The sequence below is a fragment of the Marmota marmota genome, unplaced genomic scaffold, assembly GCF_001458135.2.
Source record: "Marmota marmota marmota unplaced genomic scaffold, marMar, whole genome shotgun sequence".
NCBI classification, from domain to species: Eukaryota; Metazoa; Chordata; class Mammalia; order Rodentia; family Sciuridae; genus Marmota; species Marmota marmota.
Window position 1 is genome coordinate 6,028,249 of NW_025999925.1, and position 20,412 is coordinate 6,048,660.

The 20,412-nt window shown below is 32.3% G+C and overlaps 1 protein-coding gene across 6 annotated transcripts in view; it reads right to left on the reverse strand.

The window, feature by feature from the left end:
• Positions 1-20,412, reverse strand: part of Ap3b1 (adaptor related protein complex 3 subunit beta 1) — a 246,829-nt gene that overhangs the window by 95,058 nt on the left and 131,359 nt on the right. For all 6 annotated transcript variants that reach the window (XM_015497828.2, XM_048800176.1, XM_048800179.1 and 3 more), the window contains 3 exons: positions 19,029-19,205; positions 7,019-7,205; positions 5,899-6,029 (listed from right to left, as the gene is read on the reverse strand). In XM_015497828.2, coding sequence (XP_015353314.1) covers positions 5,899-6,029; positions 7,019-7,205; positions 19,029-19,205 — 495 coding nt within the window. The remainder of the gene's footprint in view (positions 1-5,898; positions 6,030-7,018; positions 7,206-19,028; positions 19,206-20,412) is intronic.

Below are 20,412 nucleotides of genomic sequence, written 5' to 3' on the forward strand. Positions count from 1 at the left end.
TATATATCCATAAAATTTAAAAATCAGCATACTACGGTGATACAGTCATATCAATGATTATAACAGTACAATTCTCAATAGCCAAGCTATGGAGCCAACCTACAAGCCCTTCAACAGATAAACAGATCAAGAAAATGTGGTATATATACACAATGGAGTATTATTCAGCACAAAGAAGAATGACATAATGGCATTTGCCAGTAAATGGATGAAACTAGAGACTATAATGCTCAGTGAAAAAAAGCCAGTCCCAAAAAAGTCAAAGGTTGAATGTTTTCTCTTATATGCAAAAGCTAATATAAAATAAGTGTGTGTGTGGGGGGGGGTGGCTAGAAGAAAGATCAGTAGAATAGATGAAGGGGAGCTGAAATAAGGAAAGAATAATAGAATGAATCTGACCTAACTTTCCTATGTACGTATATGAATATACCAGAATGAATTTCACCATCATGTACATCCACAAGACACAATTAAAAAAATAAAAAAAATATAAGTATGTGGCAGAAGATTGGGGGGAAGGGTATAGGAGTAAGGAGGGAAGAGAGAGGGGAAGTAGTGAGGACTAAATTAGAACAAAAATTATATTTCATGTTTTTATCATTTTGTCAAAATGAATCTTAATGTTATATACAACTAAAAAGAATCAATAAAAAGAAAAATAAGACACCCTGGTAGGAAGGTGGATCCACCTTACTACTAAAAAACCACAAACCCTCCCTCAGAGTCCATTGTGCTAAACCAGCTGTCTTATTTCACAGGCAATTTTAAACTTTTGTGTTTATTGGTCCATATAAGATTTAAACTATAGTAATTCAACCTAAAATGGTCCAGTGCAATTTGAGGTAGACACAGTAACTGCAATAAATTCAGGTTGAAGCCTTGACACTGAAGTAAAAGAGAGTAAAAGAAAATATTTAGTGTCAACAAAAATTGCCCTAACTATCTCAATACCCTAAGCCTGACCTCTTTCTCTCATCCCCTAAACATGTAAACATTCAAGGAATCATTTCCCACCTTGGTCTGGACCATCTCTCTCGCAGGGATCACAGCCGCTGTCTCCTAACTGGTTGTCTTGCTTCTGCTCCCCTCTTACCCCATCTAGAGTTTGCTGAACATAGCAGCTAGAATCAATCTATTGAAACTTAAATCAGATCAAGCTCCTCTGTGGTTTGAAACCCTGCAACTGCTCTCCATTTCACACAGAAAAGAAGCCAAAGTCCTTACAAAAGCCTGCATGATCTGACATTTGCCTGTTCCTTTGTGACTGACCCTCCTTACTTGCCTCCTGGATTTCCCTTGGCTGCTCTCCCTCCAGCACACTTCAATCCAGCCACTTCCTACTGCTCCTCTGTGGGCCCAGGCTGCTCCACCGGAGGGCCTCACCTCTGGCTGCTTCCACTTCAACACCATCTTCCACCCCTTTAAAAATCACAGCATATATTGCTTTCTGATATACTATGCAATGTCTGAATTTCTTTAGTATTACTGTTGGCTACCACTGATAGAAGGTAAGCTTCTGGAGAGCAGAGATTTTTAATACTTTGTCTGTGACAATAAATAGTAGTTGTATTTTTAGCCCTTTAAAGGCTTCAATATTAAATTTAAAAATGTTTGGAATTTTAAAAAGGATGGATTTTGATGTATACTAAATATAGTGTTTGAAGGGGGCTAATATTATTAATTTATTAATATTAGCCCCCAAAATTCAATTGCCAAAATTGCTTTGGTAATTGTGATCTTTTTTTAAAAATTTTTTTCATTTGTTCCAATTAGTTACTCAAGACAGTAGAATGCATTTTGACACATCATATATAAATGGAGTATAACTTCTCATTCTTCTGGTTGTACATGATTTAGAGTTACACAGGTCATGTAATCATATATGCACATAGGGTAATAATATCCAATTCATTCTACTATCATTCCCCCTTCTCTCCTCTCCCTTTACTTCCCTCTGTCTAATCCAAACTACCTCTATTCTCCCCCTCTTATTGTGAATTAACATGTGCATATCAAAGAAAATGGTAATTGTGTATATCATAAAAAATTATGCTTCATATATGCTCTTAAAAATCAGGAAAATGAATTTTTCTAAAAAAAAGTCAAAATGGCTAACTCATTAATTTAATACACTTTTAAATGAATTTCTAATATGTGCCAGAGTACATATTGCATTATAAAGGAATTTACAGCATGACACAGGTCCTTATTCAAGAATGGTTCTCACCACTGGTTGCACCTTAGAATCACCCAAGAATGTATTTTTAAATACTAAACAAATAATAATTATTTTTTGAGACAGAAAGAGAGAGAGAGAGAATTTTTTAATATTTATTTTTTAGTTTTCGGTGTACACAACATCTTTATTTTATTTTTATGTGGTGCTGAGGATTGAACCCAGCGCCTGGCGCATGCCAGGCGAGCACGTTACCGCTTGAGCCACAACCCCAGCCCAACAAATAATAAAAAAAAGTGATTCCTGAAGTTCATTTCCTGACATTCTAATTGATCTAGAGCAGGTGTAATACAGGTTTGTTTTGTTTAAAGCTGTCCATATGATTATACATGCAGCCATGGTTGGAAATCACATATGCAGAAGGCTTAAGGTATGCTGCTTAAAAAGACAAATTTCAGCTGGGTACAGTGGCACACAGCTAAGGTAGGAGGACTACAAGTTCCAGGCCAGCCTGGGCAACTTAATAAAACCTATCTCAATAAAAAACAAAAAGGGCTGGGGATGTAGTCAGTGTACAGCACCCCTAGGTGCAATCTCAAAGTACCAAAAAAGGATAAGCTTCAGTAACCCAGAAAAATACTGTATAGACAATAACAGTAAAAATTGCTTAAATAGGGGGCTAGGGTTGTGACTCAGTGGCAGAGAGCTTGCCTCGCACATGTGAGGCACTGGGTTTAATCCTCAGCACCACATAAAAATGAATAAACAAAGATATTGCATCCATCTGTAACTAAAAAATATTTTTTAAAAAATTGCTTAAATATATTTGAATAATGTACTTAAGATCAGTATTACTGCCTTTTTATACATTTTAAATGTTTCTAATATGAATTCTATAAATGAAGGTCCCTTATATATAAGTCCATGTTTTTTCTTAAATCTAAATGTACTTTCCTAATGTCTGGTAAAAAGTTTGTAAGTCAACAACTTAGGGGAAAATGGGCTCCTATGCTAAAAGGGGCATATTTTCTTGACATGGCCACAAACTATAGTCACAGATTTCAGTATTAAAGTACCAAAGACTAATAATAACAATATTTGATTTTTTGTTATGGAATGACAGTTCCTCATTCTAAACAAAAGGAATAACAGGAAAAAGAGGAGGAGAGGCACCAATTTGAAAGTTCTTATGAAAGATGAAATACTGATTGTTATTCTCTTTATAAAACAAAATACCGCTGGTGTGCAAAAGACAGTCTTTTATAAAAGGAGACGAACTATGCCAAAGAAGTCTAAAGGATCTTCAAAACTAGTATCATAATATAAATATACATTATATCCTGGAAATGGTGGTGTGTAATTCAAAGTGACTTCTAGTGTAAATCTTAGTAGGTTTCCTGTTATTTCGATTAAGATATCAGATTATCTAAACCTAGGCCATTTTTCCTACTAAGTTGTTATTTCACAGTAATAAGATTTGACCCTACAAAATCACTTTATAGCAAACCTGGAATAACAGAGTATCTATGTGCATAAAACATTGGTATGACTTTGGAGAGAGAATGAGTTAGAGAGGCAAGAAAGATGATTTGAATATTACTTTCTGCACTGTTACTGATGCATTTGAGAACAGAACTCGCTATATTATTTTTATATTTAATTGTATCCCGTGTAGTATAATTTTAAGCCAATGTTTCAGAGACCAATAGATTGAAGCTGCTTTCTGCATGGCATCAACGGACAGTGACAGTTCTCTTCAACTTGGTTCCATCAGTTATAATTATTCTCCATAAGTTATCAATTATTAATTTCACGAATGTAGTCAGCAAAATGAAAAAGAAATCAATTTGTCTCTGTTGAACTGGACAGGTGAAATGAACATAAGAAAATAGGTTATTTAAGTACTGTCCCTATAAGGTAGTTAATGCGTAGAAGAACACATGAAAATGGAAGAAGCCAGCCAACCAACCAATCTATCAGCCAATATAAGGATACTGCTGAGAGCAAATTAAATTGCATAGCATTGCTATCAATTTCTGAGAAGATAAACCTTTTTTAGGGGAGGAATAAAACAGCAGGAAGGTGAGGAGAGGGTAGATATAATGGAAGAGAAAAAGATGGTTCTACTTGGGTCAAAACATTATGTACCCAATAATGGAAAAGGACAGAAGCACAAAAACAACAAACAGACATAATAAGAAATTAGGAGACAGAGTATATCTGTAGAAAGATACATAACAAGAACAATTTTGTCATATTCTAGTAGTTGGCCGAAAGTTGTACACACAAAAAAGGAAATGCTTTGAAGAGTAAGAATATGTAGATCTGAGAGAAAATCAACAAATTTAGTTGCAAGGAGAAGACAGGTGCAACTAGTTTTCATAAATTTTACATTTTTTCTTCGCTAATCTCTAAATAGAAATAATGTGTCACAAAATGAAACTGATGATGCTAAGTACCAAGAATAATAAAACAGATTTGTAAACAAGCTCAAACTTCCTCTCCTCACATTATACAATTAAATGTAGTAAGAGTACAGACAGTGGATTAAGACAGACCTACCTGGGTTAAGATACCTGTCCTATCACTTGTGAGCTATGTGAACTTGGGCATTTACTTAGGTTCTCTGAGCCTTGGTTTCCTCATATGTGAAATGGTACTGACATTTATGAGGCTTAAACAAGATAATGCTTGTCAAACATCATGGTATACTGCCAGGGTTTGACAGAGTTAATATTAGCTATCATTGATTCTGACCATGTTCCAATAGCTAGGATAAATTTCAGTAGTTAAGAGAAACATATTTCTCAGAGTAATCAAATTCCATGGCTATGCTCATTATTAAAATTATATCTAAAATAATAAAGATTCTCTTCAATTGTATATGGAAAAGTTAACAGCAAGGAGGTTAACTAACTTTCACAGAATTTAGTGGCAAAGAACTCTGGTTATCTGAATTGTAGTTCAATGTATCTTTTCTACTGGAAAAATATCCAGAATATAATTCTTAATTGCTTTTTTCTAATTACTACTTTAAAAAGTATTGAATATATTTCATATAACCAATTTCTAAATACAATCAAAAGGCCCCTCTCTTTATTTCTCTTGTGCAAAGAAGAAATATAATATTTGGAAAGAATATTCATTGCTTTAACCTCATGGCCAGTATTTTAAAAAGCTGTAGAAAAACAGCATTTGCTCTTTTATATAAAAGTAACATATTATTTATTTTTATTGTGACCTTGTCAAAGGACAATTCTGGTACACAATGCTCCTGTTTACGTTTAGGCTTCACTTAAAACAGGTTCATCATAAAATCCAGAAGAACACTTTGTATGATTTTTCTGGAAAAGAACAGCAAAAATTATTTAGGAAAACATCGACAGGAAGCTTACAAATCTCTAACAAAGTAGAAAAAGCTCAATTCAATGAAACTAAATACCCTAGAAATTGGATCTATACAGCTATAAATGCAATCGCACAAATGTGGGTGGCACTGACGCCGAGAATTCAACTCTTTCCTTGAAGAAGGGAACAGTACTCATATAATGGCACAGGATTACTACAATATTTAGTTCCTATGAAGATGATAGATAGCTAACACATTACTTTTAGAAATATTTTTCCATTTTCAACCCCCCCAAAAGCTTTTATATAAAACAATGGTTATCCTAGAATTTCCCATTGTTTGAACAAAATTAATTTCAGAAAGGTCAACTTACCAACTCTATTACTTCTACATTTCTAACTGATGGGTCAGGTGCCACCTCTGGCCAATTAGATAATTCCAGGTACCCAGAAGCTTTAATATTGAGAGTATGAGATAAGGTGCCAAGCTGGAAATGATCCCTATCTATTAAAAATAGAGGAAAATATAAAATAAACAATATGAGCTGTATATAACAGAGAAGAATCATAATCAGAGCTCAAGGTAATTGGCATATTACCTTAAATGTCAAGGAATAAATATAAACTAGGAAGCTCTTCATAGGTCAAAAAACTGATTTCAGTCCATAGATTACAATAATCTCCCCCATAATGGTCAATAAAAAAGCTAATCAGTCAGTGTGTTTAGAGGTGTTGCTCTGAAATGTAGCTTCTCTAAAAATTACTTTACTGTGAATATTAAGAATGACAGCACAGTTAAACAATCCATATACATGTCTTGGCACAAACACTTCCAGAATTTTAATGGTTTTTCTATGAAACTGAATTGCTTTTTATAGCTTTAAGACAATTAAATAAACAATATGAAAACCAAGGAATATAATCACCTGATACCAACTGGAATGGCTACTTGTTAAACTGATAATAATTTAATTAGTTTTTTTAAAAAAGCTGGGAAAAACAAGTTCCCTTCTTGAAAAACAATTTTAAATACAAAGGAATATTTGCATGATATAATTTCTCCTAGAAACATTGATGATATTAGTATACAAAGTTTATTCAATTAGTAACAACTTGCTATTGACTTGTAGTCCTTATAAAATAAACTACAAATTTAAAATAGAAATGGAGAAACATCTATAAAAACACAGCTTTATCTATTGTTCAGTTAAACCATTCAGTAAGAATAAAAATCAGAAGATCTGAAATTATTTAAGTAAATAAAGTATATATATATATATATATATATATATATATATATAAAAACTTTAACTAATATAAAACTTGCTCTAGAAAACAGATGAATGAATAGAAAGCACATTGTTCTTATATATCTATATATATCAATCATTTATATTTTCTAAGAGATAAATTCTAAGCACATTAGAAATGGGACAGGATGTCATAATTTCTTAGCTATTGTATAGTTTACAGTATATAGTCTGATAATAATACCTTTAAAAGGAGACTCAAGCAGTGGTGCAGGTTTTTGTGCTAGGAATATTTTTTTGGCATATTTACTTAAAGCTCCACTCTTCTCATTCGGAACAATAAGCTGCCTAATAAATCTTGTACGGTCTCTGATGTCGTAGTTTTGATCATACTTGCCGAGATTTAATATGTACTGGGTAAGCAATTTTGTCTGTTGGAAAAAAACAGAACAAGATGAGAATACAGTTATTTATGATTATTGATAACTCTGGATAAACATATTTAAAGACGTAATAAAAATGAATGGTTATGTCAAACAAATGTTGTTCCGTAGGGAATATGCATTTCTAACACAGCAAATGGAATTTTGAAGCCAAAGCACATGTCCTCTTCTGTGTTGGGGAGGTGAATGCTGAGTACTGAGAAGCAGCCATGTGCTAGATTATTAAACTGCTGAAGTGGAAAGAAAGGCATCATTAAAAAAATAATCATATATGGCAAACCCGCTGAAGGGTCTACGTGAGAATAATGAATGTGGAAATACAACTAAAAACATGGCACTCAAAACTTAATCGGAAAAATATGCAGGACATCAAAACATCAGAGAGTATTAGGGGGCTGGCAAACTGCTTCTCCTGAGGTGTGTTTTATGAAGAGATACTGTCCCTGGCATAAGCAGTGTCTGCACTCTGACTGCACTCAGTTACTTTACCCTGAATTATGACCCATTAAAGCAGACACATGAATCACTGAACTGGATTACTGCAAATTATTTGCAGTGCATTTAGCTGTTACTTTTTCATAAAAGCAAGCTGCTGATGCCCTCTAAAAACTAGGATAAAAGACTTCTTCAATTTTTCCCTCATGCTGCTTATAGCCTCTAGTAATATTGGTCATTTATTTATTTATGTAAGGGAACAACTTATTATAGTAGCTTTTACACCATAATAAGACTTCCTAAGTCAATTTTTGAATGTACTACATTAACATATATTGAGATAATTTTAATAATAATTAAACCAAAATTGAAATGTTAATAAAATAGGTTTGCATTTTAAACTATAGTTTTTTTTTCTAATTGAAAAAGCAAAGCTTTAAATTAGAAGGCTACCCATGTACAATTTTAACTATAAGCTAAATAGGATTCATAAAACATGGGAAAAATAAACTCAGAATAATAAATCACTTATATCAGGGCATTTTATACACATTAGAAAGAGATAAAAATAAAATCAATCAAGGTAGAAAGAACTAAAGACAATTCCAGAACAATAAGTCAAAGTACAGGAATAGTGTAGTAAACTCCTTTAAAATAATAATTGGTTAAGATAATTGATTTGGGTAGAAAGCAACCTTCTTTCAGTAGCAGGGTATTAAAAAAGCATTAACCTAGTTTTATTAAAGTAGAATTACTTAAAAATACAAGTGAAAATGTTAATAGAGATTTTCTGAATTTGGTTACCAACAATTGCTATCCATGAATTACTATACCATGTTGGTTCAACTACAGCTTTTAAAAAAAAGCTAGGATCAATTTTTAAAAGACAATTAGCAAAATATTCACCAGATGAAGAATACAGCTCAACACTAGTTTAGAAAAAAGTGTGCTACACTGAAGTGTACAAGTATCTTGGTGATAAAATCTGGCAAACTCAGGTAAGCATTAGTTTTCTCAAATGTAGAGTAAGAATTTACAGCTAGTCAACTCTAAAGTTCATTTGAGCATTGAGATTTAGAATTGGAGTAAAATAAATCAGAGATAGAAATTAAGTCTGTTAACTATAATGAACTAGTACAGTGATAAGTTTTGCTTATATTTCCCATCCACAAATTTTTTAGAAAATTAAACTTTTTCAATATATTAACAGACACTGTTGGGAGTAAGATAGGTCAATTAAAGTAATTAAAATTAATATAACTTTACACTATATATTTATGACAGTAAAATTCATTATATTGATAAGCTTACGAAGCAGTTATGATAAATGTATGTTCAAAATTTAAATTTCCTCATATGTAAAAGAATATCTGTGTACAATGATTAATTAAAACCACATGTAGAATAATTTTTATCACAAATTGATATACAGTAATTAATTTCTTCATTGAATCTATTTCTAGTATCAAGATATTGGTATTTCTCTGAAGAATGTATTTTCATATAGTTATTATATCTTTAAAAACTAAAATTACTAAAAACCTCTTCAAAATTGAATTTTGTTATTAGTAATTATGAAACTGTTGGTATTTTCAATGTACTCTTCTTTGTACACAATATTTTTAATAAAGAAAATATATTCCTTAGAAGTATTTTTGAACAATGTGGGAAGTTTACAGAAAATTCTGTTGGATGAAAGATATTCTCAGCCAAGCACAGTGGTGCATGCCTGTAATCCCAGAGGCTCTGGAGGCTGAGACAGGAGGATTGTGAGTTCAAAGCCAGGCTAAGCAATGGTGAGGGGCTAAGCAACTCAGTGAGACCCTGTATCTAAAAAAATACAAAAAATAGGGCTTGGGATGCAGTTCAGTGGCCAAGTGCCCTCTGACTTCAATCCCTGGTACAAAAAAGAAAGAAAAGAAAAGAAAAGAAAAGAAAAGAAAAGAAAAGAAAAGAAAAGAAAAAAGAAAAGAAAAGAAAAGAAGGAAAGATATTCTCAAGTCTCACGTTGAAATCTGTATTTCAAACTCAAAATATTTTTACTTTCCCCCCTTTAATTAATAAGTTTTTACAATAATTTTATGGGATGAAACTGTTTCAAATAATACTTTATCTTTTAAAATATTTCACCAAATTCAGATACTATAAAATCAATCTCTATTTCATTCTAATACAAAATATAAACTTACCTAAAAATAGCTCTATTAAGGTATATAAAGGTAAAAATTTTGAGGGACATTAAGAAAAAAAACAATATTCATTTACTTTAATTCATTGTTTTTCAATAAAATTTTAAAAGCAAAATTTGGCAATGTGAAAAATCAGTTTCATATGTTATTTGAACAATCACCACACTTCTGTTAGTCATGAGTATAGACTTAAATTAAGCACTCTGGGAATGGTGTATAGAATTTAGTAGGCATTCATACATTTTAGAAAAAGAAACAACAGATAACCAGGTATTAGGAGTAGGGGAAAACTGAATTCTTATGAAAATTCATTTATTCCTTTTGTTGCAGAACCAATTAAAAATACAAATTATATCAGGTCAAAGAAAGACATGCTAGGAGAGCATTTTCCAATAATTTAAGGGTTTTAGGATAGCAAAAAAGTAATGTAAAAATGTCTGTTTTTCAAGTTGAAATACAGAAAATTTGGAGAGGACAGAAATGTTTGAAAATGAAAATAATCATTATCAATTTATTACCAGAACACACTGTCAATATTTTATTATATTTTCTTTTAGTGTTTTGTATTGCCACCTATATATACATTATTTAATGATTTGGGCATCATTTTAACAAAGATTCATACCTTAATTGTCTATAGTATCTTTGAACACATGAAACTGTGTTCAAAGATAATCCTATTAACTGTAGGATATACCATACATTGTAACTAATTAAAATAAATAAATAAATAAATAAATCTATTATAGTCATTGATGTTTCTTCCAGTGCTTCACTTAACCATAAAATATTAATCTGTTACTAAATATTTGCCTCATAGCCCCCCTTATCCTCCTATTCAACCCTTTCTCCCTCCATCCCCCTAATGAGAACACTTCCTAATAAACTTCCTGCATCCAAAAAAAAAAAAAACTATCAAAAAATCTTCACAATAGTTGATATAGTGCAAATGGTAGAATGTCTCAATTAAATCTTGTGCTCTCATGGTGTAATATGTTAAGTTCTTCCCTTGTATTTACACAGATAAACTTCAAAGTCTTCCTGGTACGCAAGCTTTGTTGCCAACAATTGTTACGTGCTACAATTTTCAAAAGCTGAAGGTTTTATATTTTATTCAGTAATACTTTCAGGATTTCCACATAATTTTGAACTAAACCCTAACCAATATACAGAAGATTCACTTATCAATTAAATTAAAAGCCAATGTTCTTCACAAAATATTTCACTTCAAAATATTTAATATTTCTAAAATCTTGCCGAGAACATGCAGCAGAGAGTGTGTAACATCAACTTCATTATAAAAACTTGGTACTTCAGTTAAACTGTATATCCTAGCATCAGTCAATCTGACCACTACTGTTTATTTCAATTGGTTGAACAAGCAGTGTCTGCCTGCACCAGCACTAATTCTCAAAACAATTCTGTTCCACACTTTTCTTAATTTAATAAGAACACTGATTTCACCATGACAACATCCTTTCAGCAAAAACAAATGATTTTATCTTCAATATTGTTTTTTTAAAATTTATAATAGAATTTACAGCATTTGACAGAATAAACTTCTGAAAGCTTTACTCTGATTCCATTTGTAGCACTAAAAGAACAAACATGCTCGTTAGAATTAATTGACTCTGTATTTCAAAAACAGTGGTTGCACCTTTTTTCTACTTCAACACACAACTATTCCTTCCATTTTCACACATGCAAATTAAAACTTGAAGTAAAAAATGAAAAATTAATTTTTTAAAATTGTTCAAAATGAGATCATGTGTCATGGACAGTTATATATACATGGTCTATATCTTTACACATTAAATTGTTATCTTGAGGCATAATCTTCTTAAAATAACTCCAGTAAATTCTTAAACAGACATCAATTCCTTCTTAGTAAATCTGCGTGCAGTCAGTGACACTACAACTCTTTGAGTAGACAGTAACATCCTGTATATGTTAAGTACTGAAATGGAAAGTCAGCACTTCATTCTTCATTAAATGAACACTTCAATCTTTAAAAATCTATTGCTGATGAGTTTATAACAAAACAAAAAGAGCTGGCAAATAACAAGTCTTAGATTTACTCTATACAATTATAAAAATAATATATTACATATATTATAATGTATAATAATAATAAATGACAAAACTACTATAGCAAAAATGCTTTGATCATTACCTCCTGCACATATTTCCCTTGTAACCAACCACCCATGCTTTCCTGACTCCACCCACTGGCATCCTGGAGTGCCATGAATCTCAAAGGTCATGGCACAGTTTGCTGGTACATCAAGTTGCTAGCAGAAGAACACAGTTAAATATTCATCTCCACCACCAAGAAAGTAAAAGACCGACATAGCTTTCCCCACTTGCCTTGTCAGAGTGCTTTCATTTTTATCTGCATGCTACTCTAAAAGGGAGAAGTTAGTTATGATATGTACATAGAAAGAGTTGGAAAAACAAAGTCTTTCAGATTAAAATGAAATTTCTATTCACGGCACTTGTGTCTTATATACCACAAGACAACCATGGCAGAAGCTGAAAGCTCAATGTGGAGTCTACAAATATAACTGGTCTTATTTTGATGCAACTATTAATAAGGTGGAACCTTAATAAATTCATTATTTAAAATAACTTCTCAAGACATAGGTATCATATTTTACCTAAGTGCTCTAATAATTAATAAGCTGGTAAACATTTATTCATACAACAGCATTCTTCCTAATGCAGTAATGCATCACATAATAATGAGGATACATTCTGAGAAATGTATCACATGACTTAATAGTTGTATGATCAGAGAGTATTCATACACAATATAACTATATTGTCACTAGGCAAAATATCTTATGGGACTACTGTCATATATATGTTCTGCCACTGACCAAATGTCATTATGCAATGCACGATTGTAGTTTATAAGTCAGCACAAAAATAACAACAACAACAACAACAAAAAGGTCATTTAAAACAGTTCTAAAATCAGCTTTCAGAAACCCTTTAAGGAATACTAGAAAAGACACAGAATTCAGCATTCAACAAAGTGAAGATTAAAACTGGTTCCATTTGTTATTTTTAAATACTTAACCACATTCCCAGCTCTTTTTAAAAATTTTTTTTTTTTTTGAGACAGGATCTGGCTACGTTACTCAGAGCTTCACTAAATTGCTGAGGCTGGCTTAGCCTACCAAGCCACTGGGATTACAGGTGTGTGCCAACATTAGTGTGATTTATAACATTATTTCCAAAACATATTCAGTGAAAAAGTTTGCGTAAGTATATGAAATATTTATACAAAATTTCAAAAGTGACAAAACAATAAAATATTGTTTATTAATACATATTCAAATAATAAAAATATAAAACATGCATGATTAATTGAAACACACCAGTAATATGGCAATGGTTGTCAATGGAGAAGAAAGAAAGATGTGAACAAGGGCTTAAAGTTTTAGTTCTACCTCTTATATTCCTTTTAAAAGAGTGACAAATATGGCCAATGCTGACATCAATTTAATCTTAGTGGAGAATATACATATATATTTATTCTATCATGTACTTTTCCATAGGCTTACAATATTTAATAGTAAAAAATAAAAGCATGAGCTCAGTAAAACATTATGTTACTTATCATTACATTTAAAAGATAGCAAACAAAGTTTTTAAAAAGCATTCTTTATTCATCAATTTAACAGCTATTAATTAGTTTAATCAAATCCTAGCTTTCTGCCTCACACTTGAACAGACTATTTCAATTAAGTCATACTTCACATTTTGTCTTAAGAGCTCTAGATATCAGCAATTGCAACTAGTTTGAAAGCCCTTTAACATTTTTCCCTATATAGCAGTGAAGTTACTCCACCGTGAGCATATTCTAACATTATTTCCTATTCTTGATATTTACTTCTAACTTGTTTTTCCCCCCTCTATGAACTATCAAAGAGGAGTTTCAGTATTCTTTTCTCAGTAGCATAAGCTCAAATAAGTGTACTTCCAAAAAGGCGGGGGGAGGGGGATTTTCAGTAACTACACTAGTTTTTTACTGTAAATAATGATTTTCCCGGAGAAAAATCTAGCCCTCGGCTAATAGTGTAAACCAGAGTTCAAAAACAGCAGGGTAACTAACATGAACTAAGGCACTATTCTGTGTCAGGAAATCTAAGCATTTTACATGGGCTGTCTCATTTGATCCTCATAACAACTTTGTGAGGTAGGTACAGTCAGTTCTGCTCTAATGCTTGTTTTGAAAATGTGCATTTGTTCCAACTGAGTTGATGTATTACAGAGCAATTTGATCATAATGTGAATTTTGTGTGTGATTTCTTCTGCAAGAAACACTAGGTAAAGGCAGAAAAATGCACCCAGTTGAACTGGGCTGCCAAGGAATACATGAAACATACACAGCTCACATAACAACTCAGGTGTTTACATCTACATGTGTTATGGGCCATACCACATTTGGTGGTGTGACTTTCCATTCAATTTCAGATTAACTTCCTTCTGCCACTTACCTACTAGTACAACCTACCAACACCCACTTCCACTTGCAACCTCAGGTCTTTTTCAAGAAAACAAACTGTATTCACAATAATTTTTATATATTTCTTAGCTAATAATATGTGTAAAATTGTGCTCTTTAGCATGGACTTTTTAAGAAAATACCACCAGTGAAGTTTTTGAGTGCTATGATTCTAGCTACATTTTTTCCCAATAATCCCTGTTTTTTATTGTGTGATTGTGTACAGTAAGATGATTTTTAGGAGCATATGTTACAATATGAAAAAATTAACTATATTGTTCAAATTACCACTTTACAGATGAGGAAACTAAGTCATAGGTTATATAATTTGTTCAAAGTATGTGGCACAGCAGGATCTGAAGCTAGACTATCTAACTTAAGTCCTGCACTCTTCATTGCTACTTGCCTCCCATAATTGAAACCAAACAGTTCTATGGTAAGTCATCACACACAGTTCATTAAAAACTGCTTTCCCAAATGCAATATCCATCTGATAGGGCCCACAGTTAGAAAAGTTCAGCATACAGAAGTTTACCTTAAAAAGCTTAAACACTATGTAACACATTAAATAAAAACAAAAAAACTACTGAAGCAGCTTTATAACCCTATACCGAAAGATAAAATATTAAGTATTGGAGAATATATACTACTCAAAATAGACAAGGTGTAGAATTTGATTCTTTTACAGTTTCTATTTCTCTCATGAGATTTCTTATCATTTCATTCACTGAGAGCATTTTTCTTTATTTAAATGGTCACATTTTTCCATAGTTGCTTCAAAATGTTAGTAGATAAATTCCAATGTCTAGATCACAACGAGTTTGGTTTCTATTATTTTTTTCCTTAAAAATTGATCGTACTTTCCTAGTCATATCTTCTTTTTTTAAAATTGTGGTTAAACAGCATAAAATTTACCACTTAAATTACTTTTAAGTATACAGTTCAGTAGCAATAAGAACATTTATATTATTGTGAAACTACTACCAACATCCATCTCTAGAACTTTTCCACCATCCTAAACTGAATCACCACCCATTAAATAATAACTTCCCATTCTGGTGGCTCCTATGTTCAGTAATTTTGGACTGTTTCTTGGATACAATGTTATATTGTAGAGACCTTGAAAATTATCATACTCTTTGGATTAGTGTTGGGTTTTTGTTTGTTTTAGCAGGGATTAGCCTGGCCCTGTTCAAGGTGCAAACTCTGATTCGAATTTTTTTTAAAATATTTTTTTAGTTGTAGATGAACACAATACCTTTACTTGATTCATTTTTTATGGTGCAGGAATTGAATCCAGTGCCTCACGCATGCTCAGCACACGCTCTACCACTGAGCCACAACTCCAGGCCCTCAGTTTCCAATTTCTGTTCCATTCTTTTAGTCTTAATTGTGCTGCTCTGAATCTGCCCTGTATAGGTGTGGTTTAGGAGTCGGTCAGAAATCTGGGCAAGGTTAATCACAGATCTTGAGGCTCCTCCACTCTTGATTATCTTCTTTCTAGAAGTTTTCCTTAACTTTTCAGTGTATGTTTTCTTGAAATCCTGTCCTTTATGTCTTCACAGCACAAGGACTATAGGTTTCCTTTTGGAGTTTTAGTCTTTGTATATAATGCTAACCACAGTTTATCCTTTGGGTAAATGCCATAAAAGCAGAAAAAAAAAATCACACTACGCCACCCACTTCTTCCAAGAATTAATTTCCCTTCAGTATCTTATTGCTTTTGCTTTCTTTACTCTTCTGTATTTTCAGGCTGTTGTGTTTGCTTATTCATTTTGATTTATATTTTTCCAGAGGGTTTTTTTTTTTTTTTTGGTGCTGTTGTTATCTATGGTAAGATCAAACTAATATGAGTTTACTTAGCCATACTGAAAGCAAACTGCTGACTTATTCTAAAATTCCTTTTAATATTGGGTAAAAACATTTTAAAGTAGTGAGGCTTTTTATTTAATTATTCTTTAAGCACACAAATACATATAATGTGCTAAATTTTATAAAAATAAACTAAGACATTCTCTACAACTAAATAATCTAATGAAAATTCTAAGAATGTTGACTGAGAAATCCAGACCCTAAGAAATAAAGTCTATGAGTAATTATCAATATTTCATGAAAAGCAGCCTCAGAACACTAGCCTGGTTTCCCTAGTTCAGTTTTAAAGATGGCTAAAATAAACAAGAGAACATTTTTTTAATATTTTGGTGAGTTATCATTTTAATTTCTGTTTCCTATCCAATGACACATACAACTAAAAAGTTGCATGTGTTATGACACAACTAAAAAGTGCTATCAATTTGATGGTGCTTAAAACCACTCTTTAATATTAATTTTCACTGATTAATTTTCTCAACCTCATTTTCTTGAGAAGTGAGAAATATTAGAGAACAGAGTACAATCTTACAGGACACTTCAATCATCTGCTTTTACATTTAATCATTTAAAAATAACAAGTTATGTGAAAATTTAAGGATTCTTTAAAAATCACTGCATTTTCATCTCTGGGTGGTAAAGCCTACTGTGGTTATCTAGAGGTATCACTCTAAAATATACAACAGTTCAGAAGCTGAGATCCCAAACTCCCATTAATAATACTGTTCAAGGAAAAAAATCTGAGTGCCAACATATTGTCTTCCAATTCACTGAAAAAAAAAAAAAAGAACTGAACATACTCTATAATTTCTAAATAAGGAGTGCTATACTGCATTATTGGTTATTTGTAGCTATGAAGAAAAGGGTCAGTGAAAGAACCTTTATTTAGTTTTTTTTTCAGTATAGATTAGCATACAATTTTATATCACTTTTATAAATAATCCATAAGCTCTCTCTCTCTCTCTTTCTCCCTCCCCCTCGACACACACACACACACACACACACACACACACACACACACACACGCTTGGCCAAACCAAAGAGAAAGTCATAATATTCTAGGTGCCATATGGTACATATGACTTGTACCATACCACATGGATTTAGAACACAGGGAGTTAACCCTGAAACTTACTATTTTATCAATAAACACAAAAGTCAACAGCAAACACAGATCTTTCTATCATTCATATATTTTTTAAGTATCTCACTGCCTGAAGAAATCTATAAGACACTTGGAAATGATTACCTAGTTTCTTTGAAAGATGACTAAAACATGGAATGATTAAATTTAAATCATGAAAATATGTTCCAACAATTATAATTATCTGGTTACAAACCTTGTATACCAAATCAACCAAAGCTGTAATAATAAAACTCACATCAAATTAGGGATGAAAAACATCCCAAAGTCTACAGAAATGAATCTGAGGAAATAACCTGAGGATTATAAAAGGTAAACACCAGCTTTCTAGAGAATGGATAATGACTTATGAGCAAGCAAAGGCACACAGCTGGAGACAGACACGGACAGCAAACACACGCACAAAGAGATAAAACAGATGAAAGAGACACTGAACTGCAATAGAGAATCAGAGTGATAAAAGACTGAAGGGTGTCAGAAGTAGAGAAAGGCAGAGAGTTTTAGGGAGGGGGTAAATAGAAGGAAATAGAAAAAAAAATCACAAAGGCAAAAGCTAGATACAGAGAGAAAGGGAAACATTGAGATAGGAGCATAAGGCCTACTGTGACACCTAGCTTATTAAAGAGGCAAGTCCTTTATCCATGAAAAATAGCAATTCAGATACAGAATAAAAGATGGAACAGTTTCCATTTTGTATGTAGAGGAAAAAAAATGACTCCTTTAGCCAATGGTTGCTTAATAGACTTAAATAAGTATTCTAAACTACAAATCTGGTAAATTATCCCACCATTGAGAAGTTTTAAGTGTTTTCCCTTTTACCTATAGAACAAGGTCCCTAAACTTGACAGAGCATATGAGCTCAAACTGCCTAATATCTTAGCCCTTTTTATAACAAAATATCATAGACCGGGAAGACTATAAACAATAGAAATTCATTTATCATGGTTTTGGAGACTAGGAAATCCAAGATCAAGGCATATATAGATTTGGTGCCTGGTGAGGGCCTGTGTTATAGATGGTGCCTTCTCACTGTGTTCTCATAGAGTATAGAAGGGGCAAGTGAGCTCTAAGGGGTCTCTTTTATAAGGGTCCTAAATCCATTCATAAGAGCTCTACTCTCATGACCTAATTACCCACCAAGGCCCTAACACCATCATACTGGTGAAGTATTAACACATTAATGGGAGGGGAGCAGCGCACAAACATTTCTACCATAGCACTTACCTTTCTAGACTCACCTTAAAAGTTTCCCCCAAACCTCAACCTATCTTATGGCTCTGACCCTCTGCATTCCTCTTTCCTTATTCTATATAGTAAAGCATTCCTTACAAGCTCTTAGTCAATTATCTTATCCTTTATGAAAGTTTGTCTAACCTCCTTCCTCCTACTTTAGATCTTCAATACTTCACCTGAAGTTTCACTATATTTCAATACTTCTATAGAAATCATACTATATACTATTGCATTTTTAAATGCTTTTCTCCCATAGAATACCTTTTTTTTTTTTTTTTGCATTATTACTATCTAACATTGAACCTCAAACAAACAGGTCCTAGTAATTGTTGAATGTACATGTTAAGGCATGAACAGACCTTAATTATTTGATCAGAGGAAAGAGGAAAGTACTTATTAGATAGATTGACTAAAGAACATCCACTTACCTGTTTGGAGTTGGTTAAATACAGTTTTGCTCCCAGATTTAAAATCTGTAGTTTTACCAGATCATCTTCATTAGTGAAGCTTTTAGCCATCTTCCTCAAAACATCAGGGGCAATTTTAGGAACTCGCTCACAGTTTTCTCCAATTAGCCAAAGAATACTTGCTCTAGCCACAGGAACCTATTAGAAACAGATTATAAGAAAGAGATATAAGAAATAGATAATCACAATCTCCTTAATATTAGTAGTATAGGAAAGATTTAAAATATTATAAAGAACTTAAATCTAGTTATTCTTTAAGTGTATATCCAGGAAGTACTCTTACATTTATAAATTTTCTTTAGTTATCAAAAAATGAGAACTCGGGTAATCTAATTAAAATGGATTTCAAAGAGAAGGCCTTAGAAAGAGTCACACAGTAAAAACCACTGGTCTGGAATCTAGATTCTACCAAAGGTTGGAAAATTCTTGGACTAAATCTGACTGACCATGCAAATGCTTCTATATTGTTTATCACTGCTTTTGTGCTATAAAAGTAAAAGTGAGTAATTGCAATGAAGATTATAAGGGCCTCAAAACCAAAAATATTGATTACCTAGCAATTTATAGAAAGGTTTGCCGATCCCTGCTTTGGAGCAACAACTCTCAAACTTCAATACCACAAAAACATCTAAGGTGCTTACTAAAATGACAGGTTTCTGCGGTGAAACTCAGGAATCTATGCTTTAAGAAGCATCATAGATGATTCCTAAGACATGTGGTCCACAAGCCACATTTTGAGAACATGTGAATAACATTGTTAACAGATCCATTTACGACTATGATTCCAAATCAAAATTGTTACTATCCTCTAGGTACATTCATCTACAGTATCAGAAATAAATCAAACTGTAGATCATCAGTGTCTGCTTGTAAAATCATAAACCTTTGCCTGTTATTTGGTCAACAGAAGAAATTGAGATAAATTTGTTCAACACTGCACTTGGCATTATGTTTTAAAATAAAGTACATTTCAATATAATTTGTTTTCTTAAAAATCACTGCTTTCCTACAAATTGGAAACCTTCCATCAGTACCATTAAGACCAACATTTTAGAGTATGCAAATTAGTTTTATTACTATTTGCTTATTTGTATCCTTCCCTATTCCAAAAGGAATTTGAGAGGGTATGTAAATTAGGTTCTGTGAACATTTTCACCTCACATAGAAAATTTGCCTATTACAATAAGTGCAAAGGCTGAAGGCTGTCATTAAATGGTAGCATCATGAGAAAAGACAACACTCTTTTTATGAAGTCTTTTTACAACTTCTCAGTCTTAATATTTTTCTGAATAGTTTTCACAGTTATTTAAAAAGTGAGAATAAGGACCTTTCCATACTAAAATTT